General features: G+C 40.6%; 1 protein-coding gene across 4 annotated transcripts in view; it reads left to right on the top strand.

Moving 5' to 3' along the window:
• The window catches only part of INTU (inturned planar cell polarity protein), a 112,642-nt gene that overhangs the window by 36,241 nt on the left and 55,425 nt on the right, over positions 1-20,976 (top strand). For all 4 annotated transcript variants that reach the window (XM_084626363.1, XM_084626365.1, XM_084626362.1 and 1 more), the window contains exons 3-4: positions 5,631-5,716; positions 16,305-16,508. In XM_084626363.1, the coding sequence (XP_084482489.1) occupies positions 5,631-5,716; positions 16,305-16,508 (290 nt within the window). The remainder of the gene's footprint in view (positions 1-5,630; positions 5,717-16,304; positions 16,509-20,976) is intronic.

Here is a 20,976-nt window from a genome sequence, read left to right on the forward strand (position 1 = left end):
AACCACCACTTCCTCTGGCCATTTTGTGTGGGTTTGAGCATGCTCTGAGCACACATTCTGGATCACACCCCGCAGGCAAGATAGGAGAGGGAATGTCTGGATTGAGAATCCTCCTGGGGCTTATGTATGAGGCAAGCAGCCAACACTGAGATGGCAGTGTACATGGTTACTGATAGAAACTTAAGCACCCACAGACTTAGGCAGCAACTCCGTAGTGATTTTGAGGATCTCAATGGCACCTAAATATTGGACTCAGATGCCCAAGTTATTTTATAAATCTAGCTGTAGATCATTATACTTTTTTTGTCTGGTCTTAAAATATATGAATCTATTATTTTCTGTTTTTGAATACTTAGGGGGCACACTGATACCAAGGTAACATGGTGGTAACATAAATACTAAGATATAGGATCATAGAAATGTAAGGCAGAAAGGGACCTCAAGAAGCAAAAAAGTGCAGCTCCTTGTGCTGTGGCAGAACCAAGTAAACCTAGAACATCTATGATAGGTGTTTATTCAACCTGTTCTTAAAAACCTACAGTGATGGGGATTCCATGGCTTCCCTTGGAAACCTGTTCCAGAGTTTAACCACCTTTATAGTTAGATATTACGAAAAATGTTCTAACTTAAATATACCTTGCTTCAGATTGAGTCCTATTATTTCTTGTCCTACTTTCGGTGGACATAGAGAACAATTGATCACCATCCTCTTTATTACAGCCCTTAACACTCTTGAAGACTGCCATCAGGTCTTCTTTGCTCAAGACTAAACATGCCCAGTTTTTTTAATCTTTCCTCGTAGATCAGATTTTCTAAATCTTTACAATTTTCTAAAACACTCCAATTTGTCCACATATTTCCTAAACTGTGGCACCCAGAGTTGGACAAAGTACTCCCGCTGAGACCTCATCAATGGCAGGTAGAGCAAGACAATTACCTGCTGTATCTTACATACAACGCACCAGAATATTAGCCATTTTTGCAATTGCATCACACGGTTGACTCAGATTCAATTTGTGATCTACCATAACCCCCGGATCCTTTTCAGCAATACTACCACCTAGCCAGTTATTTCCATTTTGTAGTTGTGCATTTGATTTTTCCTTCTATGTGAAATACTTTGCACTTTTCTTTATTGAGTTTCATCTTGTTGAATTCAGACCAGTTCTCCAATTCAAGGTTATTTTGAATTCTAATCATGTCCTTCAAAGTCCTTGCAACCCCTCCAAGATTGGTGTCATCTGCAAATTTTAATAAGCATAATCTTTATTCCAATATCCAAGTAATTCATAAAAATATGGAATAGTACCAGACCCATGACTGGCCATTCTGGGACCCCACTAGTGGATACACCCTCCCAGTTTGACAGTGAACTATTGATAACTACTCTTTCAGTATGGTCTTTCAGCCAGTTGTGCACCCACTTATAGTAACTTCATTTAGACTGCATTTCTCTAGTTTGCTTATGAGAATGTCGTGTGTCAAAAGTCTTAGTAAAATCAAGCTATATCATGTCTACTTCTTCCCCGCATCCACTAAGCCAGTGATCCTGTCAAAGAAGGAAATTTAATTTGATTTGCCATGATTTAGTCTTGACATATCCATGCCAGCTATTCCTTATAACCCTATTATCCTCTAGGTTAGCAGTTCCCAAACATTTCCCATACATGACCCCAGTTTTAGATATATTGCTTCCTGTGACCCCAGACAACCTTTGAAAAATGGATCCTCTATGCAGCGTGACCTCACATGCACCATATGTGCAAGGTCATGCTGCATGGAGGATGCTATTTTGCTTTACAAAATGGCATCCTCCACACAGCATAACCTTGCACACATGCAGTGAATGTGAAGTCATGCTGTCTGGAGGATGTCATTTTGTAAAATAACATCCTTCGCACACATGGGATTTCTGCAACCCCATCTGCTAATGGAGAGACTGCCCTTGGGGTTGTGACCTACAGTTTGGGAACCACTGCTCTAGGTGCTTAAAAATTAATTGGTTGTTAATTTGTTCCAGTATCTTTCCAAGTATCAAAGTTAGGCTGACTGGTCTATAATTCCCTTGGTCCTCTTTGTTCCCCTTTTTAAAGATAGGCCCTTCTCCAGTCCTCTGGGATGTAACCCATCCTCCATGAGTTCTTGATAATAATTGTTAATAGTTCTGAGATTGCTTCAACTAGTTCCCTAAGTATTCTAGGATGAATTTCATCAGACCCTGCTGATTTGAATACATTTAACTTGTGTAAATATCCTTTAACTTGTTCTCCTCCATTTCAGCTTGAATTCCTTGCCGCTTGTTGTTAATAATAACTGTGTTGAGTATCTGGTCACCATTAACCTTTTTAGAGAAGTTCGAAGCAAAATAAGTATTAAACGTCTCAGCCTTTGTGATGTCATCAGTTATTAGCTCTCCTTCCATGCTTAGTAAAGGACCTATGCTTTCCTTCATCTTTTTCTTGCTCCTAATTTATTTGAAGAACCTCTTCTCATTGCATTTTATGTCCCATTCTAAGTTTAACTCATTTTGTTAGACTTTCTGATTTTTTTCTACATGCTTATGCTATTTTTTGGTGCTCCTTCATAACAAATAGTTCATGTTTCCACTTTTTTTAGAATTCCTTTTTGATTTTCAGGTAATTAAAAGCACTCCTGATGGAGCCATATGGGCCTCTTACTAGTCTTCCAATCTTTCCTTCACTTCAGGATAGTTTACAGTTTTGCCTTTAATATTGTCTCTTTGGAAACTGCCAGCTCTCCTGAAATTTTTTCCCTTAGATTTTCTTCCCATGGGACCTTACCTACCAGTTCTCTGGGTCTGTTAAAGTCTGCTTTTTTGAAGTCCATTATCCTTATTTTGCTGCTCTCTCTCTCCTTTCCTTTGAATGACAAAGTCTATCATTTCATGATCACTTTCACCCAACTTGCCTTCCACCTGCATATTTGCCACCAGTTTCTCCCTATTAGACACAATCAAGTCTAAAATAGCTGTCCCCCTTGATACTTCCTCCTCTTTCTGAAACCAAAAAATTGTACCCAATACATTCCAAGAACTTTCTCGAAATTTTGTTGTTTGCTGTATTGCTTTTCTAATATGTATCTGGGTAGTTAAAGTCCCCCATTACTACCAAGTCTTGTGTTTTGGATATTTCTGTTATTTGTTTTAGAAATGCCTCGTCCACCTCTTCTTCCTGATTTAGTGGTCTATAGTAGATACCTACCATGACATTAACCCTATTTTTACCCCTTTTATCTTTATCCAGGGACTCACATCTTCTTCTGGACCTCAGAACAAGTGTATATATTCTTGATGTATAATGCAACACCTCCTCCCTATTTACCCTGCCTGTCCCTCCTGAACAAGCTATATCCTCTGTACCAATATTCCGGTCATGCAACTTATCTCATGAATTCATAATTTAGCTTATGTACTAATACTTCCATTTCTTCCTGTTTATTCCCCATATTCCTTGCAGTTGCATATAGACATTGAGCAGATTCTTCCACTGATTTTCTTGCTGTTGCTTCTATGTCCCTATTGTAAATTTCCATGTCTTCCCCTCACCCCACCTAGCCCTCTGTTATTTGATGCTTACCTGTAGTCTTTTGTCACCTGTCCCCCTTTGAACCTAGTTTAAAGCCTTCCTCACTAGGTTGGCAAGTCAGTACCCAAAGATGCTCTTCCCCTTCTTAGTCAGGCAGGCCTTATCTCTTCCCAACAGTTCTTCTTCCTGGAACAGGATCTCATGGTTGAGGAAGCCAAAGCCCTCCTCTTGACACTATCAGCACAGCCATGCATTCATCTCCAGGAGTTGGATGTCCCTGCCTGGGCCCTTATCCTCAATGGGAGAATAGATGAGAGGAAAATTTACATAAGAATGGCCATACTGGGTCAGACCAAAGGTCCATCAAGCCCAGTGTCCTGTCCTCTGACAGGACACTGGCAGGTGCTCCAAAGGGAATGAACAGACAAGTTATCATCAAGTGATCCATGCCCTGTCACTCAATCCCAGCTTCTGGAAAACAGAGGCTAGGGACATCATTCCTGTGCATCCTGGCTAATAGCCATTGATGGAGCTATCTTCCAAGAATCTATCTAGCTCCCTTTTGAACCCTGTTGTAGTATTGGCCTTCACAACACCCTCTGGCAAAGAGTTCCAGAGGTTGACAGTGCACTGCGTGAAAAAATACTTTCTTGTATTTGTTTTAAACCTGCTACCTTTTAATTTCATTTGGGGGCCCCTTGTTCTTGTATTATGAGAAGGAGTAAATAACACTTCCTTATTTACTTTCTCTATTCCACTCATAATTTGTGCCCTTGACGCTTGCTCCCAAACCTTTGTAGTCACTGCTGATTTGCTCAGGGCCATACCTGGCGATATCATTAGTGCCCATGTGGATGAGCAGCATGGAATAGTGGTCAGTAGGGACAAATGAGCCTCTGCAGACTATCTATAATGTCTTGGCTCCAGGCAGACAGCACACACTGGTCCAACTAATTTGGAAAAGTTGTCTAGTGTGAGGGTTTTTGTTATTTCCAGCTTCTTCCTTTTTAAAAAACAAAAACCTTTTTAGGAGCTGAACTTGTAATTCTAATTTATTTTCCATTTACAGAAAGAATCTTCTGAAAGGAGGATGTGGGGAGAGAGTGAAAAGATGTTGTAGCATATATACTAAAGGATAAAAAAAAGAGTCTTTACTAGGAACTTGAGGGTATATTTGGCTGTTCCAGGAGTGGGAATAGGCAAGTCACAAGTGGGAAGAAATAAAGCATGTGGTTAGGTAGGAGGAGTTAGTAGATTAGCGCATGATGGGGAGTGTAGTAAGAAATAAGTGAGGTAGGCAAGACAGCATTATGCAGGGCCTTGAAAAAAGAATGATGAGTTAAACCTTGAGGTGGAATGAGACTAAAAGCAAATGTGGAGACTGAAATGAGGTGGGCATAATATGACTGAAGCAGCAGCAAGAAACATACCTTTAGTTGCAGCATATTGAATAGATTGGAGAGTGGAGAGGCAGCAAACTGGACAGGAGGAGATTGCAGATAATGAGTGATTGGCTTCAGTTTTGGCAGTAGGTATACAGAAGTGAATTTTGAAGACCTTGTCAAAGCAGCCTCACAATTTGGCAAGAGTCTGGTCTAAGAAGAGGAAGGAGTCCAAGAGTCTGAGGTTGCAGGGTTGCATGACTAAGAGGATAGCAGAGAGGAGTAGTGTGCATTTGTTAGTGGAGAGGGAGCTGAAGATGAGCAGAGATGGTTCAGGAAAAAGTTCAGTTTTGGACATGTTTGATTTGAAGAAATTATGGGACATTCATGATGAGACATCAAAAGACATGCAATGATATAAGCCTGGATAAAGAGAAAGAGCTTTGAGTGTTGTCTATAAAAAGTGACATCAATATGCAGTAGTAAACCCTAGCTTAGTAGTAAAGGCTTAGAGGATCAGGCTATTAATCTTTGGCTTTTCTTAGGCTTGTGTAAATGATGTATTTAAGAAGAGCCTACTTATATTTAAGGAAAATCATCTGAGAGTACTGAATGATATTTTAAATTTGAAGAGAACATACTGTTGAATTTTGTATGGTGTTTGCATACACCCTGTATTTATTTGTTTTGTTTTTGTTTCCAGGAGATGCCCTTGTTGCTGTAAATGATGTTGATGTGAACACTGAGAATATAGAAAGGGTTTTGTCTTGCATTCCAGGCCCTATGCAGGTATAGTACTTTTGCAAGAAATGTATACTGTGTTTTTTATATATTTACCACTATCCATCAATATTAATTTTATTCTCCCTGATGATGACAGGGTCTTAACTCATCATTGGAACACATTAACTTTTAACCATTAATATCACAGAAATAAATATTACCTGTATGCAAAGAAGCAAGTTATAGTTGCTGTGAAAACTGCAACTCTGAACTCTATGATCTGTGTAAATAGAGGATAATATATGAAATGTGGTGGTGTCTTGATCATACTGGTTAGTTGAGATGGGGAAGATTGGGTGTCTGGTCTGTAGATGTTAGGTATGAGGCAAAATATCACTGTCTTGCTAACGATAATGGACAAGTAAACTATTGATCAGAAGTGGTGGGTGAATAATGGGGAGTTTGTTTGTTTGTAATCCACATTGGGCATATATATGATGAAGAGTGATGAAGAGGATTTTTTAATTATAGGCTGTTTTGGCAAGATGCTCTTTATTGTGGTAATGGGAATCATGTAACTATCTAGATAGATGACTTAAAATAATTTTTGTCAATCTAAATGATGGCCACAAAGTCACATCTGGGGAAAAACAACTTGCCTGTTAACCATAAGAGCATTTAGATGGAATGCTGTTGAGATCTCTGTGAAATCAAATTGAGATCTTGGACTCCCAGAAGGCACAAATGACAAATCCAACAACTTTTTGTTTAAAATATATATTAAAGTTATTGCCCCTGATTAAGATGTAGGATGTCATCCTTTCCCCCCCATACTTGCTCTTCTAGCTGAACAAGGATCCTGGAGTCAAGATAACAAGTTTATAGATTCTGGTACTGGGAAAACAGCAAGTAGACTTTTCGACCTCTGACCTCTGTGGGGTTTTTGTTTGTTTGTAGGCAGCCTCTATGCTGCCTACAACAGAGATCTATAGACATAACAGTTCAATTATATCTATCCCAATCTGGGTCTGTTTTCCTCTGGTAAGCAGAAAAAAGAGTTCATAACTAACAATCTGAAAGCATCTTCCTTTACTCAGTGAAGTTAAGGTTTGAGGAAAATAAAAATTACTATATCTGTAAATAGTTAGACAAGATTGAGGCAGTGAGAGCTCTGGAAAACCTCTCAGACTTTGCTGATATTCCTTTCCTGTACCAATGTTATTTATTATGTATATATCTGTTAAATTTCTGTAGTTTGCTTACATACTGTAATGTTACATATGTGGTCTATTATGGTTTATTTCTATTCCCTTATGGCACTCGGTTTTGCTGCTGGAAAATCTCTATACAAACATTTGATTCCATGTGCTCTGTATCTCTATTTTTAAATCAGTGGTTAAGTGAGTGGCTTCATATGGACTTGGGGCCAGTTTCTGGAGTGTGACAGACCAGCACAATCAGGAATGGTAAAAAGGTGGCTTAAAGTTCACATATGCATTTCCATGATCCCAATGCCATCCCCTTTGAATTGAATTAGAGTTTTCCGAGGATTACTTTAATTTATGTTTTCTGCAGATTCCCCCGAAGGGAATGAAATTACAACTAAGGATCAGAATGATTTAGGGGCACCCCAGCCATGCCCCCTTTCCCCTACTATACCAGCAACAGGGAGAGAAGGTGGCATAAGAGCCCTTACATCAGCTCTATGTCAGCAGGGATTACCTTTTGTACTGGGTAATCTTCCTTGGGCTTCTTATGCCAGTTTTAGGCCTGACTGTGTAGGTGGTGTGGTACAAAGCACAGAGAATCTGGCCTTATGTTTGAGGCTAAGGATATGTCTACACTGCAAAACAGACAAACAAAAAAACATGGCAGTGAGTCTCAGAGCCTAGTGCTACAGACTTGGGCTTGTGGGGCTCACACTGCAACATTAAAAATAGCCGTGTAGACTTCTGGCTCAGGCTGGAGCTCAGGCTCTGAAGCCCACTAGGGTTGCCAGGCATCCGTTTTTTGACTGGAGCGCCTGGTCGAAATGGGACCCTGGTGACTTCGCTCAGCGCTGCTGACTGAGGTGCTAAAAGTCTGGTTGGTGGCACTGCAGGGCTAAGGCAGACTCCTTACTTGCCCTGGCTCCACGCAGCTCCCAGAAGCAGCTGGCATATCTGGCTCCTAGACACAGGGGCGGCCACAGGGGCTCTGCACGCCCCTGGCCCGAGCACCAGCTCCGCAGCTCCCATTATTTGGGAACCGCAGCCAATGGGAGCTGTGAGGGTGGCACCTATGGGTGTGGGCAGCATGCAGATCCCCCTGGCCGCCCTTCCACCTGGGAGCCGGACATGGCGGCCGCTTCTGGGAGCCGCCTGAGGTATAAGTGTCCCCCAAAGCCCACATCCCTCACCCCATCCTACACCCCAACACCCTGCCCCATGTCGGAGCCCTCTCCCGCAAACTAACTCCCTCCCGGAGCCTGCACCCTGCACCTCTTCCACACCCCAAACCCCTCATCCGGCCCCACCTCAGAGCCCACACCCCCAGCCGGAGCCCGCACCCCCTCCCACACCCTGCCCCCTCCTGCACCTCAACCCCCTCATCCCCAGCCTCACCCCACAGCCCGCTCCCACAGCCGGAGCCGTGACCCACTCCCGCACCCCAACCCCCTGCCCCAGCTCAGAGCACCCTTCCGTACCCTGAACCCCTCATTTCTGGCCCACCCAGAGCCTGCACTCCCAGCCAAAGCTATCACCTCCTCCTGCACCCCATCCCCCTGCCCCATCCTGGCGAAAGTGAGTGAGGGTGGGGGAGAGCGAGTGACAGAGGGAGGGGGGAAGGAGTGCGAGGGAGGTGGGGCCTTGGAGAAGGGGCGGAGTAAGGTGGGGCCTCAGGGATGGGGAAGGGGATGGGGCAAGGGGATGGTGTTCAGTTTTGTGCGATTAGAAAGTTGGCCTACCCGCCTCCTTAGGCTTCAGAGCCCGAGCACCAGCCTGAGCTGGAACATCTACATGGCTGTTTTTAACACTGTAGCACAAGCCCAAGTCTGTAGACCCAGTCTCTGACACTCACTGCTGTGGGGTTTTTGTTTGTTTTTCGCAAGGTAGATACCTTCAGAGGCTTTTATCCACAGCTAACAAAATTTTGCTGTGGTCTCGCAGTGGTGAAGTGCTATTGTCACAGTGCAGTTTGCATTTCCCTTTTAATGTTGTGCACAGGATGCATTGATCTGTATTTATTTGTTTTTGTAAATCTTTCTAACAACAATATTGCAAGCCTTATTTTTTTCATTTTAAGGTTAATTTTTTAACATTAACATTAGTGTTTATATTCAAATTGTAAACTATAACTCTTGTCTGACACACTATAGCTAGTTAGGGTTTACAGCAGTGAATAGCACCCCAGTTACATGTGCACACCGTAATTCTCTAATGTGTGATGAACCCATGCATGCTGTTTTGACAAAGATAGCTTTCCCCAAAACAACAAGCAGTATGCATTACTTCTGAGACTGTTGAAATTGACCATGTTTCTAGGAGCCACTGAGCCGATACAAATGTATATACTATTAAAACAATTATTTTATCTTAGAAATTATTAATTTTCATGTTACCATGTTCCAGATAATTAAATATTTCAAGTTACTTTGTTAAATCTACCTCAAAAGGGACATTGTACATATTTATAATGTGAGATGAGAGATGGAAATTAAAAGCTAAACTTTTTTCTCATCACAGAATATGTCCCAGTGTGTGTACACTATTCTTAATGCTGATCAAATAGTTCAAGATTTAATCCAACTCCTACAGATAAACATTTCCTATAAAATAAACTTTTCTAGTGTATTGGGAACCTGACTGTTTTCTTCTAATGCTATATAAAAATAAGTAATAATAGTGAAGATATGTTTACCATTCAGAAGGTGAACAGCAACTAGAATTTTTGATTTCTAGGTCATTACACTCAGATGAACAACACTGCCATTTACAGCAAAGTTGGTGCTAGTGTTTGTGGGTTGTATATCTGCAGTTGCAGTAAGTCTAAGTGCTAGTGTGTCAGTTTAGGAAGGTTTCCAAGATATCTGACACCATGGAGCTTGACTAAACTAGTGAAGTTGTGGTCAAGTATTGGCAGAACTCCACTGTAGAAGAATCCTGTTGCATTCTGCTTTTGACCAAATAGGTAGTTGCTGTAGCTACTATTGTTTACTGAATGTGAAAAGCAGAAAATGTTGCTTAATTAACTGTATCCTTGTTCAATTAGAGCATATATATTGTTGCTCAAACATCCCATATATACTTTTTTATAGTAGTTAATGTTAATGCAGCCTTAACATTCCCATTTGTCGGTTAATCTGTCAAGCAGACAGTGATTGCTTGAAATGTATAACTGTTTCTCATGTTGGCTTTCCAAAACCTTTTATTAAAGTGCAATTATTCCCTAGTAACCGAACCAGCTTAAATCAAGCCAGAAGAGTGATTCCCTAAATAGACCGTTGGAGAATTTTAATATATAGTTCTGGTTTTTTGCAATTGAAAACATTCTGTTCATGCCACAGCAGAAACAGAAGTTTCGTTGCTTGCAAGCTTTAGTAAGAAAGAGTGCTTGTTCACAAACTGAGTAGTTAGAGTATTATCATTCACTAAGCATTGCAAAAGACATTGGATATAAGAAGTTTGCAGCTGCGTTAAGACAAACTGTAATGTTCTAAGTCAGTTATTTCCATAATAAGTTGCCACTGCTCTTTTGTGAGTATACATAACTTATACATACAAAAAATATATATAACTTTTTGCTATCTGCCTTTTCAGAAAAAAATTCTATAACTTCTCTTAGCCCCAGTGAATGTGAATATAGTTTATCTTGCCTGCAAGTAATACTTCTAGGATTGTGCTTATCTTACACAAATATCAATTTTTGGATAGATAACGCCCAGTTTAGCATATTTGTAAAATATACTCACCCAGCACCACAAACGCCCACCCAGCACCACAAACAGTTGCTACATCAGACTGTATTTTTTCAAGGCAAGAACCACATCTACCTGTCTGCTTCCACAACACCTAGCACAATCATGCCCAGATTCTGAAGCGTTTGGGTACTATCACAATGCAAATAATAAAATAGGTAGAGAGATGCAGAAGTAAATAAAAAACTAAACAAAAATATCCTCATTTTAACAAACCCAGATTATCATTGAATATCTGAAGGTTTTATAGCAGTCTTTGAACATGATCTAGAGACTACAGAGTATCCCAGCCTCAGAAGGATTTGAGAGAATCCTGAATATTTACATTGTTAGTTCCATACAGGACCTACATTTTAACTTGCTGTAACCAAATCAGCTGCTACTTAATTTGACACAGATCACTGCTAGTGTTGACCCACTTCTGCTTAGCTTTGCTCATAAGAATATTGATGAGTCTGGACCCAAGGTTTCTTTTCTTTTACCACTGTTTAGAAAAGAAAACCAGACCCTATATTAGAACAGGCTTAAGTAAATACAGTGATTTACTTAATTGAGTTCAGCTTGGCTGACTATGTTTCTTCATGTCCCATGAAATTATTGCAAGACACACAGGCTCTACCATACCCTAGTCATAAGGGTAACAATAAGAAAAAAATCTCTTACTTTCTCCAGGATCTATTTTAACCAAATAATTTGAAAACATTCAGTTAAGTGAATGTAACTGACATTTCTGGAGTGTCTTTCAGCCAAAGATCCCAAAGCACTTGGCAAACTTTACAGAATATATATACAGACTTTGGGCTTCCTTCACCCTGATTTAAGTGGGAGAAGTGAGAAAAAGTATTGTTGTTTTTTAAATGGGTGACCATTAAAATGACCTTTTTTTAAATGGATGATTCCCTGAGCACTGATGTTGTAGTCCCACATGTTCCAGCGCTGCTTTTGGACTACCCCTATCCTTACAACCCAGAGTTAGGAGCAGCTAAACTTCTAGTCTGCTCCCCATTCCCAGATGACAGGATGATAGGAAAGCTAATGATTGAAGGTAAAGGGGTAATTGTGGATGACAAAAGGTGGTTCAAGACATGGGAAGAAGGCCACTTCCAGCTTGTGTAGTGGAGGGCCAGTTTGAAGTTGTGCTTGTGGAGGTAGGGGTCCACCAGTCATTTCACCGGAGATTGTGTCATGGAGATTATGTCATGTATCACTGGCTGGAGATTATGTCATGTATCACTGAAAGGTAACCACTTCTCAGGTAAAGGTGGCAGCTTTCCTCCACTCAGGAGAGAGTGAAGAATATTTGAAATGACAGAGAAATCTTAAGTAGACAGAATGTCAGAATTTAGCCATGACCTGAGGCTTACAGCCATGTTCTCACAAAAGAATACAACACACCTGTTGTACACGAGCAGTGAATTTGTCCCTGTAACTGGTATATAGAATTGATGATGCAGAATTTTGGATGCATGGTACTACCTGCTGCTTAGAGTACTGTATATATGAATGATTTCAAAGTAAGTGATTATCACCATACGTAGATATTACATACAAATAAACTATGTGAAAAAAATATTATTTAGGTTGCAAAGTCAAGCGCTCAAAAGTTAGGAAAGGCCATAATGCAGGTTGCCTGTGCAACTTTAATGTGGTCCCCTTGTGCATTTTGATACAGGCTGTAATTGATCACATACCATTTTTCCACAGGACTCTTGCCTCATTCAGTGCACAGGATGAATGGTGCTCACTGAATGAGCTGGATGAATTCATATTTCTTAAGTCTTAGGAATTGTGAGTTCAGTGCTGGAGTAGAGTGGTGCTGGAGTGATTATGAATCCTTCTCTCCCTGCCCCCTTTGCTCCCATTAACCTGCTGTGTCTGGCTTGTGCTCCTATCCCCATTTCTGTATCTCACCCCTCTGCATTTGAGTTAGAGGTCTTCATCCTCCTCCTGCATGCTGCCTGGATACCAGCAGCAGGAGCATTGAGAGCACAAAAAAGATTTCAGAGTAGCAGCCATGTTAGTCTGTATCTGCAAAAAGAAAAGGAGTACTTGTGGCCCCTTAGAGACAAATAAATTTGTTAGTCTCTAAGGTGCCACAAGTACTCCTTTTCTTTTTTCCAAAAAAGATTGTCTCCCTCAGTTCCGCTGCCCAGCATCACAGCAGCCCCTGGCAGCTGGGTGGAGCAATTATAGGGAAAGTTCTACTCAGTGCCTGCATCCTTGGGGTGGTGCATGCTCAGTACAGATGGACTCTTTGGAGAATGTTGCCAGCGTCTAATAAACTTCTACTTTGTGCATACTGTGATTTTCAGAGTCTTATAACTTGGCCAAATTTGGATGGCTTTTCATGAGAAAAGCAAAAGGCATAGTCCCTGCTCCAACAGCATAGAAATTCTAGAGTTTCTCAATGAAATAGTTGTAAGAATTTTTAAAGTGGGCAAAACAACATATTTTTCCCTAACTGCATTCTTGGAAATCACTGAACCATTTTAGCTGAAACTTTCCAAAAATATTCAGTCAGAGGCAGACACCTGGCATGGTGTCTTCAGCCTGAACAGTTAAAGTTTGGCAAGTTATAAGCTACTGAAAACAGGGTTTTATGACAGGGAGGTGTCAGGTAACTTTAACTAGGTGACACTGCCATCTCTGCCCATAATAAAAGCCATCTTTCTGGATATTTGGCATTCTTGGTATTCAGCTTATCCTTTTCTTAATATGATTTTTTCATGATGGCTCTGTCTTCTTTAACCAGAAACTCTACTGGAGCTGGAAAAGGGAATGGCCAAGAGTGTCTTATAGGATTTTCCACTTTCCCATATGGAAGGATGGAAAGATCATGCACGACCACCAACTTTGTGGCATCATTTTGTCCTGTCCCCAGACTCCATGTTGTTTTTGTATTACTTGTAGCATCCAGGAGCCCCAGTCATGAATGAGGGCCCCATTGTGCTAGATGCTGAACAAAAAAATTGTCCATGCCGCAAAGAATGTACATTCTATGTATGATAAGAGATGAGAGGTAGACACAGACAAATGGGGGAGTCCAGAGAAACAATGAGAGCATGATAAACAGTGGTCACAGCACATCAGCTGCATCTCTGTTATCAAGTTTTTTGTAGACCTCACAGCAAAGCGGAGTTTTAAATGGGAGATTTGAAGGAGGACAATGAGGTGGTTTTGTGGATGTTTATGCGGAGCTCACATGTATGAGGGGCAGCACTGGAGAAATCACAGTGTTATTTGAAAATATAACAAATGGTTGCTGGAGGGTGGCATCGCTGGCAGAGTGGAGGGGGGAGTCAACATCTCAGTGTTTGAGAGAGGATAGGTAGGGTGGGAGTATCCGTTGGCTAGGAAAATGGCAGAACTGAAAGAGGAGAGAACATATATGTAGTGAAGGTTGTTAGCATGGGCACAGGTTTTCCACAAGATACACTTAGCAGGAATGAAAGAAGCAGGTGTTAGGGGAGAGCCAGAGCTGTGGGTGACAGTGACAGAACAGAGGGCTAAAGAGACAAAGGTGAAGGATAGTTAAGTGTGGAGAGAATCAACAACCATATCAATGGGAGAAAGGGAAGAGACATAGAAAGCAGAAGAGAAGTCATCACCATTCCTGTACTAGAAGTAACTGAAGGGTCTGTGAGAGGGAGGGGGCAGATGGGTGATGGTCAGATGGTCAGAGAGTGATGGATCAGAGATGAAAGTAGTGCTTGATGAAGATTATTCAAGTGAATGTACATTTGGTGAGTGGGTGAGTTGAACCAAGGCTCAAGGTCAAATGAGGAAGTCAGGGTGAGAAGATGGGTCACTAAAGGGTGGGTGGGTCATCAAAATGGAACTTTGAAGCCACTGAAGATATCAGTGGGATATTGAGAGGAAGAGGGAGAGCCACGAGTTGAAATCAGAGAGAAGGGAAGAGTGATGGGGAGGAGCTGGATGGGTAGGAATTGACAGCAGCATGGAGGGGGAGAAGAAGAAGAGTTGGATGCAGTGCTGCCCAAAAGAGGAGAAAGGGGCAAGGGGAAAGAGGAAGAGGTTGGAAGTGGCAGGAATGGGAGAAGAGAAGCTCATCAGGTAGAAAGGGAGTAAGCTGGGATGGGGAGGTGGAGGGTCAGATGTAGAAATGGTTGCAGTACCTGATAGTCTTCTTTTCTGCTCTTTGTTGACAAGCATGAATATTGTATACTGTCCATATCGCTTGCTAGATTTTCTTTTGAATTTTTTTTTTCACACACACTACTTGCTTTTGTTCAGGCTTCTTAAGCTTAATTGCTATTGGGGAAGCATAAGCGTTTTTTCTCACATCAGTTACTCTAGTTCACTGGACAGAATCAAGGTTCCAGTAAAGTCAATGACAAAGCTCCCATTGGCTTTAAATGGAGACAGCATTTTAGCATGTAGTATACGGCCTTTGGAACATTTGTCTGATCAGATATTTTGAAGTTAATTTCCAAATGGGCAAACAAGTCTTCATCCAAGAAGGTAAAACATTTTATTTCCCCTTTCTGAAAGGTACAATTTTAGGCTCAGACAAGAAATAAAAATTCCTTTGTTTTCCCTCTCCCATACTTAATGTGCAGTTGTCATTAAAAGTAAGAATTTTATTCATTAATTTCATCATTTTTAAAATAATAAAATTACTTTCAGAAACCTACTGTACATAAAGATGCAGATTTAAAAATAAATTTTGAAAAATGAAGAATCCAGTTCCAAACCAAACTTATGCTTTGATTTTATGTTGTTTAAAATTCCAGTGTATATACCCAAAGCTAAAAATTATACTTATTTTTAAAGAAAGTAGTCTAAAATAGTTGTCAACTGTACAATTTTTTGTAAAATGAATTTAATCATTTTGTCTTTTTATAAATGAGTGTCACATGCTATCGAGAGCAAGTTGGTCGTGCTTTGATTGTTGGAAGAATTGGGACATCAGGTAACACAACATATGTTTGTGCTTTCTACTGATGGTATATAAAAGACAGTTGTTAACATCCAATCATAAATCAGCACAGCACTTCTTTTCCTGGTTAATTTTTTTAAAAAATTGATATGGCAAGGAACAATGAAAATGTACTGGCAAGTTAGTTTGTGGTGAAGAATTCAGTGGCCACTGAGTTCTAAAAATTTACTAAAAGGTTGTTGGTGGTTTATGGTCCAACCAAGGTAGGTTACATTGTACTAATGTACCTTTCTAAACTGATGAGTTTAAAATGTTAAGGAAATACTTTTGAAAAAGAACCTTAAGAACATGTAAATGTGTAAATGATGCCATTTTGAAACAAGTTATGTAATAATGTTTCAAAATGGTGGTGCTAGATTGGGTGCTCAAATAAATCCAGAGCAGGAACTGTATTTTTCTGTTTTTAAAACCATAAAAATCAAGTATGAAAACATATCAGGCCACATGCCTAGTTCACACGTTTTATAAAGTGTTTAATAGCTGGCTTTGTCATTGGTAATACATGGTTATATAATGTTGAATGTATAAGTGGCTTTCTTCAAACCACAGGGGTTTTTCAATGCTTATGTCTTTTATATGTGTTTAAAAATTTCTTTTTAGAGAACTCTCTCAACCATAAAAAAGGATAGAGGAGATTACAGCTCTTCTTAAAGCCAAAATATATTTTTATTTATTTGACATTAAACATGACTTTAAGAACAGCACCATTTTTATAATATATTTAATTATTTTAATAGGTGAAACTTACATTTGAAACTTCAGTCTTTGAGAATGAAGGAACATCTCATCAAAGGTATAAACAGGCACAGTCAGCTATGAACAATCTCGTCAAGCTTCTATGGGGAGAAGATAATATGGACCTTCAGCTGGCTATCCAAGGCATGCCTCATATTGTTATGTACCTCACACTAAAATTGGACTCTGAAACATCTAAGGATGAGGTATGTGGTCAACCAAATGAAGCAAAAGACAGGCAAGATTCAATTTAGTCAATAGATGGCAGTAAATGTTGATTTCAGATAACACACTCAAATCGATTAAAAAAACCCATCGATAACAGTCAGTGCAGCACCTGCAGGGATGTGGTGTCACCAGCCCTGTAGTAGTGCAGAACGCCCTCTGCAGCTCTGCTGTCATGGGATTGAGTGAGCTGAGCCGTGACAGTGGAGCCACAGAGGGTGCAGCCACAGAGCCAAAGATGCTGGATCCATGTGGGTGCAAGGTGCTGGGAAGGCTGCAGTTCTGGTGTGGCAGAGCAGAAGACCCCTGGCCAGGGCTGCAAGGAGGAGGAGGACAAGCTCTCAGTTGCAGGGGAGGCCACTCCACTTCTGAAAAGGTCTGTCCTGTGCAGGAAATGTACAGTAACAAGGTGGCCTCCCCAGGTGGGGGCTCTTCCTCCTCCTTGTAGACCTGGGTAGGGGTCTCTGCTTTGCTGAGAGAGCCCCTTGCACAGCCGCTGCATACCCACTGTCAGCGCTGCCCTAACCCCTATCCTACCTCATCTTAATTTCCTGCAACTAAAAATTAAAATACTTAAAAAATAAAAAGTTAAAAATACAAATTGATATTAGTCTAAATTGCAAAAAGTTAAAAATTAGATTCTGCTGAGTCTAATTATAATGATGTCAATTGCTGTGACTTTAAATAAAGGTACCTCATGTTTACTAATACTTTTGTAAGTGATTCCCTCTTATGGTCAAAGTGTCTGCAAAATTATTATGTCTATTATAGAAATCAGGCCTGAAATTCCAGGAAAAAGTTAGGAGTCCATCTTACAATCTTTAATTGCATTTTGAAGCACTGCTGACAGTCCCTCCATAAAGAACATTACCATAGGCCCATAGAAATAAAGTGAGAAGGATTATCTTCAGGTTTTAACAATTACCTGCCATATTCTTATCATGCTGCTTTGAACATCACTTTATAAATGTAAAGCACTATACAAGTACAAAGCATCCCAACTCATCAGAATTTTTTTTATGGGAGAAGCTGGTAGCAAACCCTATATTTAAGTTACCTAGCACTTTCCATTATAAAGGATTAATGGGACCTTTTCTTTGAAAAACATTAACATTTCCATTGTTTGTAGCAGGCCATTGATATTAGGCACAGACAACACCCTCATGCTCCAGAAATGCCCTTTCTTTGTCCTATGAAATTCCATTCAGTTTTTGCTGAAATATTAACTGTTGAGAATTGCTATTTCCTTTCTCTCACTTACGTTTGTCAGGAATATGTTTTCAGAGTGCAAGTATAACTGAAGACACGAACATTCTAAGGTTGGGTTCATTCTGTAAACAAAGCAGCCGCAGCACACGCTGCCTGAGGAATGACTGGGAATTATCAGAACTGCTGTAGCAGGTAGGGAGAGATAGTTGAGCTGGGCTGGGCTTCTATCCCTGCCCTGGACCCAACATGACTCCAGGGCTGCTTTAGGAGCATCACGTGGGGCAGCAACCAGGCTCCCTACCCTAAATTGCCCCTGGACTCAACACTTGATCCAAGGAGCCTATTTCCCCTCACTCACTCTGGGGCACTATATAGAGCAGGAGCTTTCCAAACTCCCAGGGTAGCAGGTGAGAGAAAGAGCTGGGACGGGCTATGTTCTTTTCCTCTCCTGCTGCTGACTAATCTCTAGTGGTCCATCCCTCTGCTGGGATAACAACTTTCTCCAGTTGCCAACTAATGCAATTTGTCCTGTAGTTTAAGTGGCAGATGTCTTCACTGCAATGATGACGGTTAGGGTTCAAACTCTTCTGATAATGCATTACGGAGTGGAGAGTGTTACAGGTGCACATAAAGGAATTTGTTTTTACCGTTTTTCTTTGTGAGGGAGAGGAAGGTAACTTAAGAAATTACTTTAACCGCTGTTCCTTCCTCCTACATTAAAGAATATTGTTTAGTTTGCAAAATCAAACTCTTGAAAGTTAGGATATGTCAGATTTACAACTACTTAATTCAGCCCCTTGTGTGTATGCCTTATGATACTGTCTCATATTATTTTTTTCTGCAGGACTCCTGCTTCAGTCAGTGTTCAGGATGGACAGACAGGGGGCAGAATTAACGCTACACAGGCAACTATAAATATGGCATTTCCTAACTTTTCAACCCTAGTAATGTTCTTTGAAAACACACACATTCTTACCCTCCCACCCCGCATTGGGATAAAGGCTACATTATAATACTGTAAGCCAGCAGTTCTCAAACTGTGGGTCAGGATTTTAATGGGGTCACCAGGGCCAGCATTAGGCTTGGCCTGTGGCCTCCTTTCTCCCCACCTGGAGCGGCACAGCTCAAGCTCCGATGCACCCTCCCCTCCCCCCCCCCGCCCCAAGGTCATGTCGTAACTTTATTGTCAGAAGGGGGGTCGTGGTGCAATGAAGTTTGAGAGCCCCTGCTGTAAGCTTTGCTTTTCAAGCCTCTATCATATCATTTAGGGGACTACACTTTCACTATCAGAGGTGGCTATGGTACAAAGTAGTTTATACAAATGTCTTTTATAAATCCTCAGGACCACTCTAGTTCACTTTCTTCTGTTTTTTGCAACCTAAGACTTCTCCCATTAATGTACAGAAAATTTCAGAACATTTCTCACTTTGGTATTTTCCCACAATAAGAATGTATAAGGTACTCTCAACTGGCAATGAAATAAAAATAAGAAGCTTAATCAAAGTTCACTTATAACATGTTGCAAATGGTTAATTTTTCTTTTCAAAATCGTATGCTGCAGCTCCTTGTCCCCGTTCATCCAATATGATAAGGCTAGAGACGGTTGTCTTATAAAGAAAGAGGCAGCATTGTCTAGGTGAAAAACATAAACTTAATATTACTAAAATAGTGAAAAATACAAGGATAACCAAGGCTTATCTCGTTTCAGAGCTACTAGTTTCCTCATTAGGAGGTTGTTAGATGTGGCACAGTTACAGTCCCTGCACTTGGGTATGTGAGGGCCACTCCCTCGCTACCCCACATGGCACCATTGTCCTATCCCTTCTCCACACTTTTCTGTGTGGCAGGACTGGCACAGCGTAAGGAGTAGTACACTACACCTTTGAAAAAGAGGTTGCAGCTGGCCTGCTCCCCCTACATTCCAGGGATAAATTCTTCTCTGAGCAACCCCAGAGGCAGTGCAATCTTAAACAGCCACTAATGCCGTCCTGTGCTTAAATGGCACAGTTGAATTCATAAAAACACAAACTTTACCAAAAGAACACCATGCCTTTTGGAGAAAATTGTCCTTAATGTTATCCTATTAACAATGAATGAATAAGGATATGCTGTTCCAGACTCCAGAGTTTACAGTAGTTTGGATTAGAATTGAAGAAACTTGTCTATCTGTCTTCTATAAGTGATCTGTTACTGGGCTTTTCATCTCTATCTTGTGGCTGGTTTGGTGTGCAGACCACATCTTAGCCTCATTAGTAAATAATGGCAATTTATACTAGGTTTTCCCAGTTATGAGCCCTGGGCACTCAAAAGCAGAATTAAAGAATCCTAAGCCTCACAGAGCTCTGGCTGTTGTATCATAATGTAAAAGTCATCTCCCTACAAGGAAATTAGTCTTCCATGTAATCACGGATTCAGCTGGCAGGCTGGGTCTCAGTTGGGCTTTTTAGAACAGAGTAAATATTTTATTCCACTGTAACAGATTTCTGTACTTGGACAGTCTTCCAGTGACGTCATGTTTTAAGAGAATAATGTTATTCATGTCTTTTCTAAATGATTGATATCAGTATTGGAAGAATTTGTTTAGTTTCTATGTAAAGCAAGCATTATTGAGCAACTAATGAGACCCTGTTGGCCTTTCCAAATACTTACCATGTAAATTTGGCAGTAATAGTTCCTATTTTAATAGCTTTTGAATGAATCTTGCAGGGCTCACAGTCTTCTTGTGTACAGCAAAGCAGAAGACTGTTGTCTCCTTTCACTGCGGTGTAAGAACAACTTAAAACATCCTTTGTCAGTGTCCTGTGTTGGAAGGTGGTGGGAGGTTTTTAGGTGGTCAGCTCTATTTTGACAGGAGTCCTTTCAGCCATCTTTCTTGGTGCCAAGACTGTTCTGATTAAAGCAAACTGTTTCTTTGCAGTTCATTATATGAGAAGTAAGGATACTGGAAATAGAAGAGGTGGGATTTACTGACAAAAAATATTTCCATGCAATATTTTAGTGTTCGGTTCACAAAATATTGTATTCTTTTAAGATTAACTACTTTGTAATTTATTAATTCAGTTGTCTTTGGCCTTTGCACCATTTAGACAAAATGACACTTTTCAACTTGCTTGGAAGACAACTGATCTGCTTGTGTGGTGATAGGTACTAAACCTTACTAACTCATTAATATATAGATGGTGCTGCTGGATCTTTTGTTATGTTTGTCTTTTCTTTCCCTGGGAAAGTGTATAGTTATTT

This window comes from Lepidochelys olivacea, assembly GCF_965140295.1.
Source record: "Lepidochelys olivacea isolate rLepOli2 genome assembly, chromosome: 4".
Classification (NCBI taxonomy): domain Eukaryota; kingdom Metazoa; phylum Chordata; order Testudines; family Cheloniidae; genus Lepidochelys; species Lepidochelys olivacea.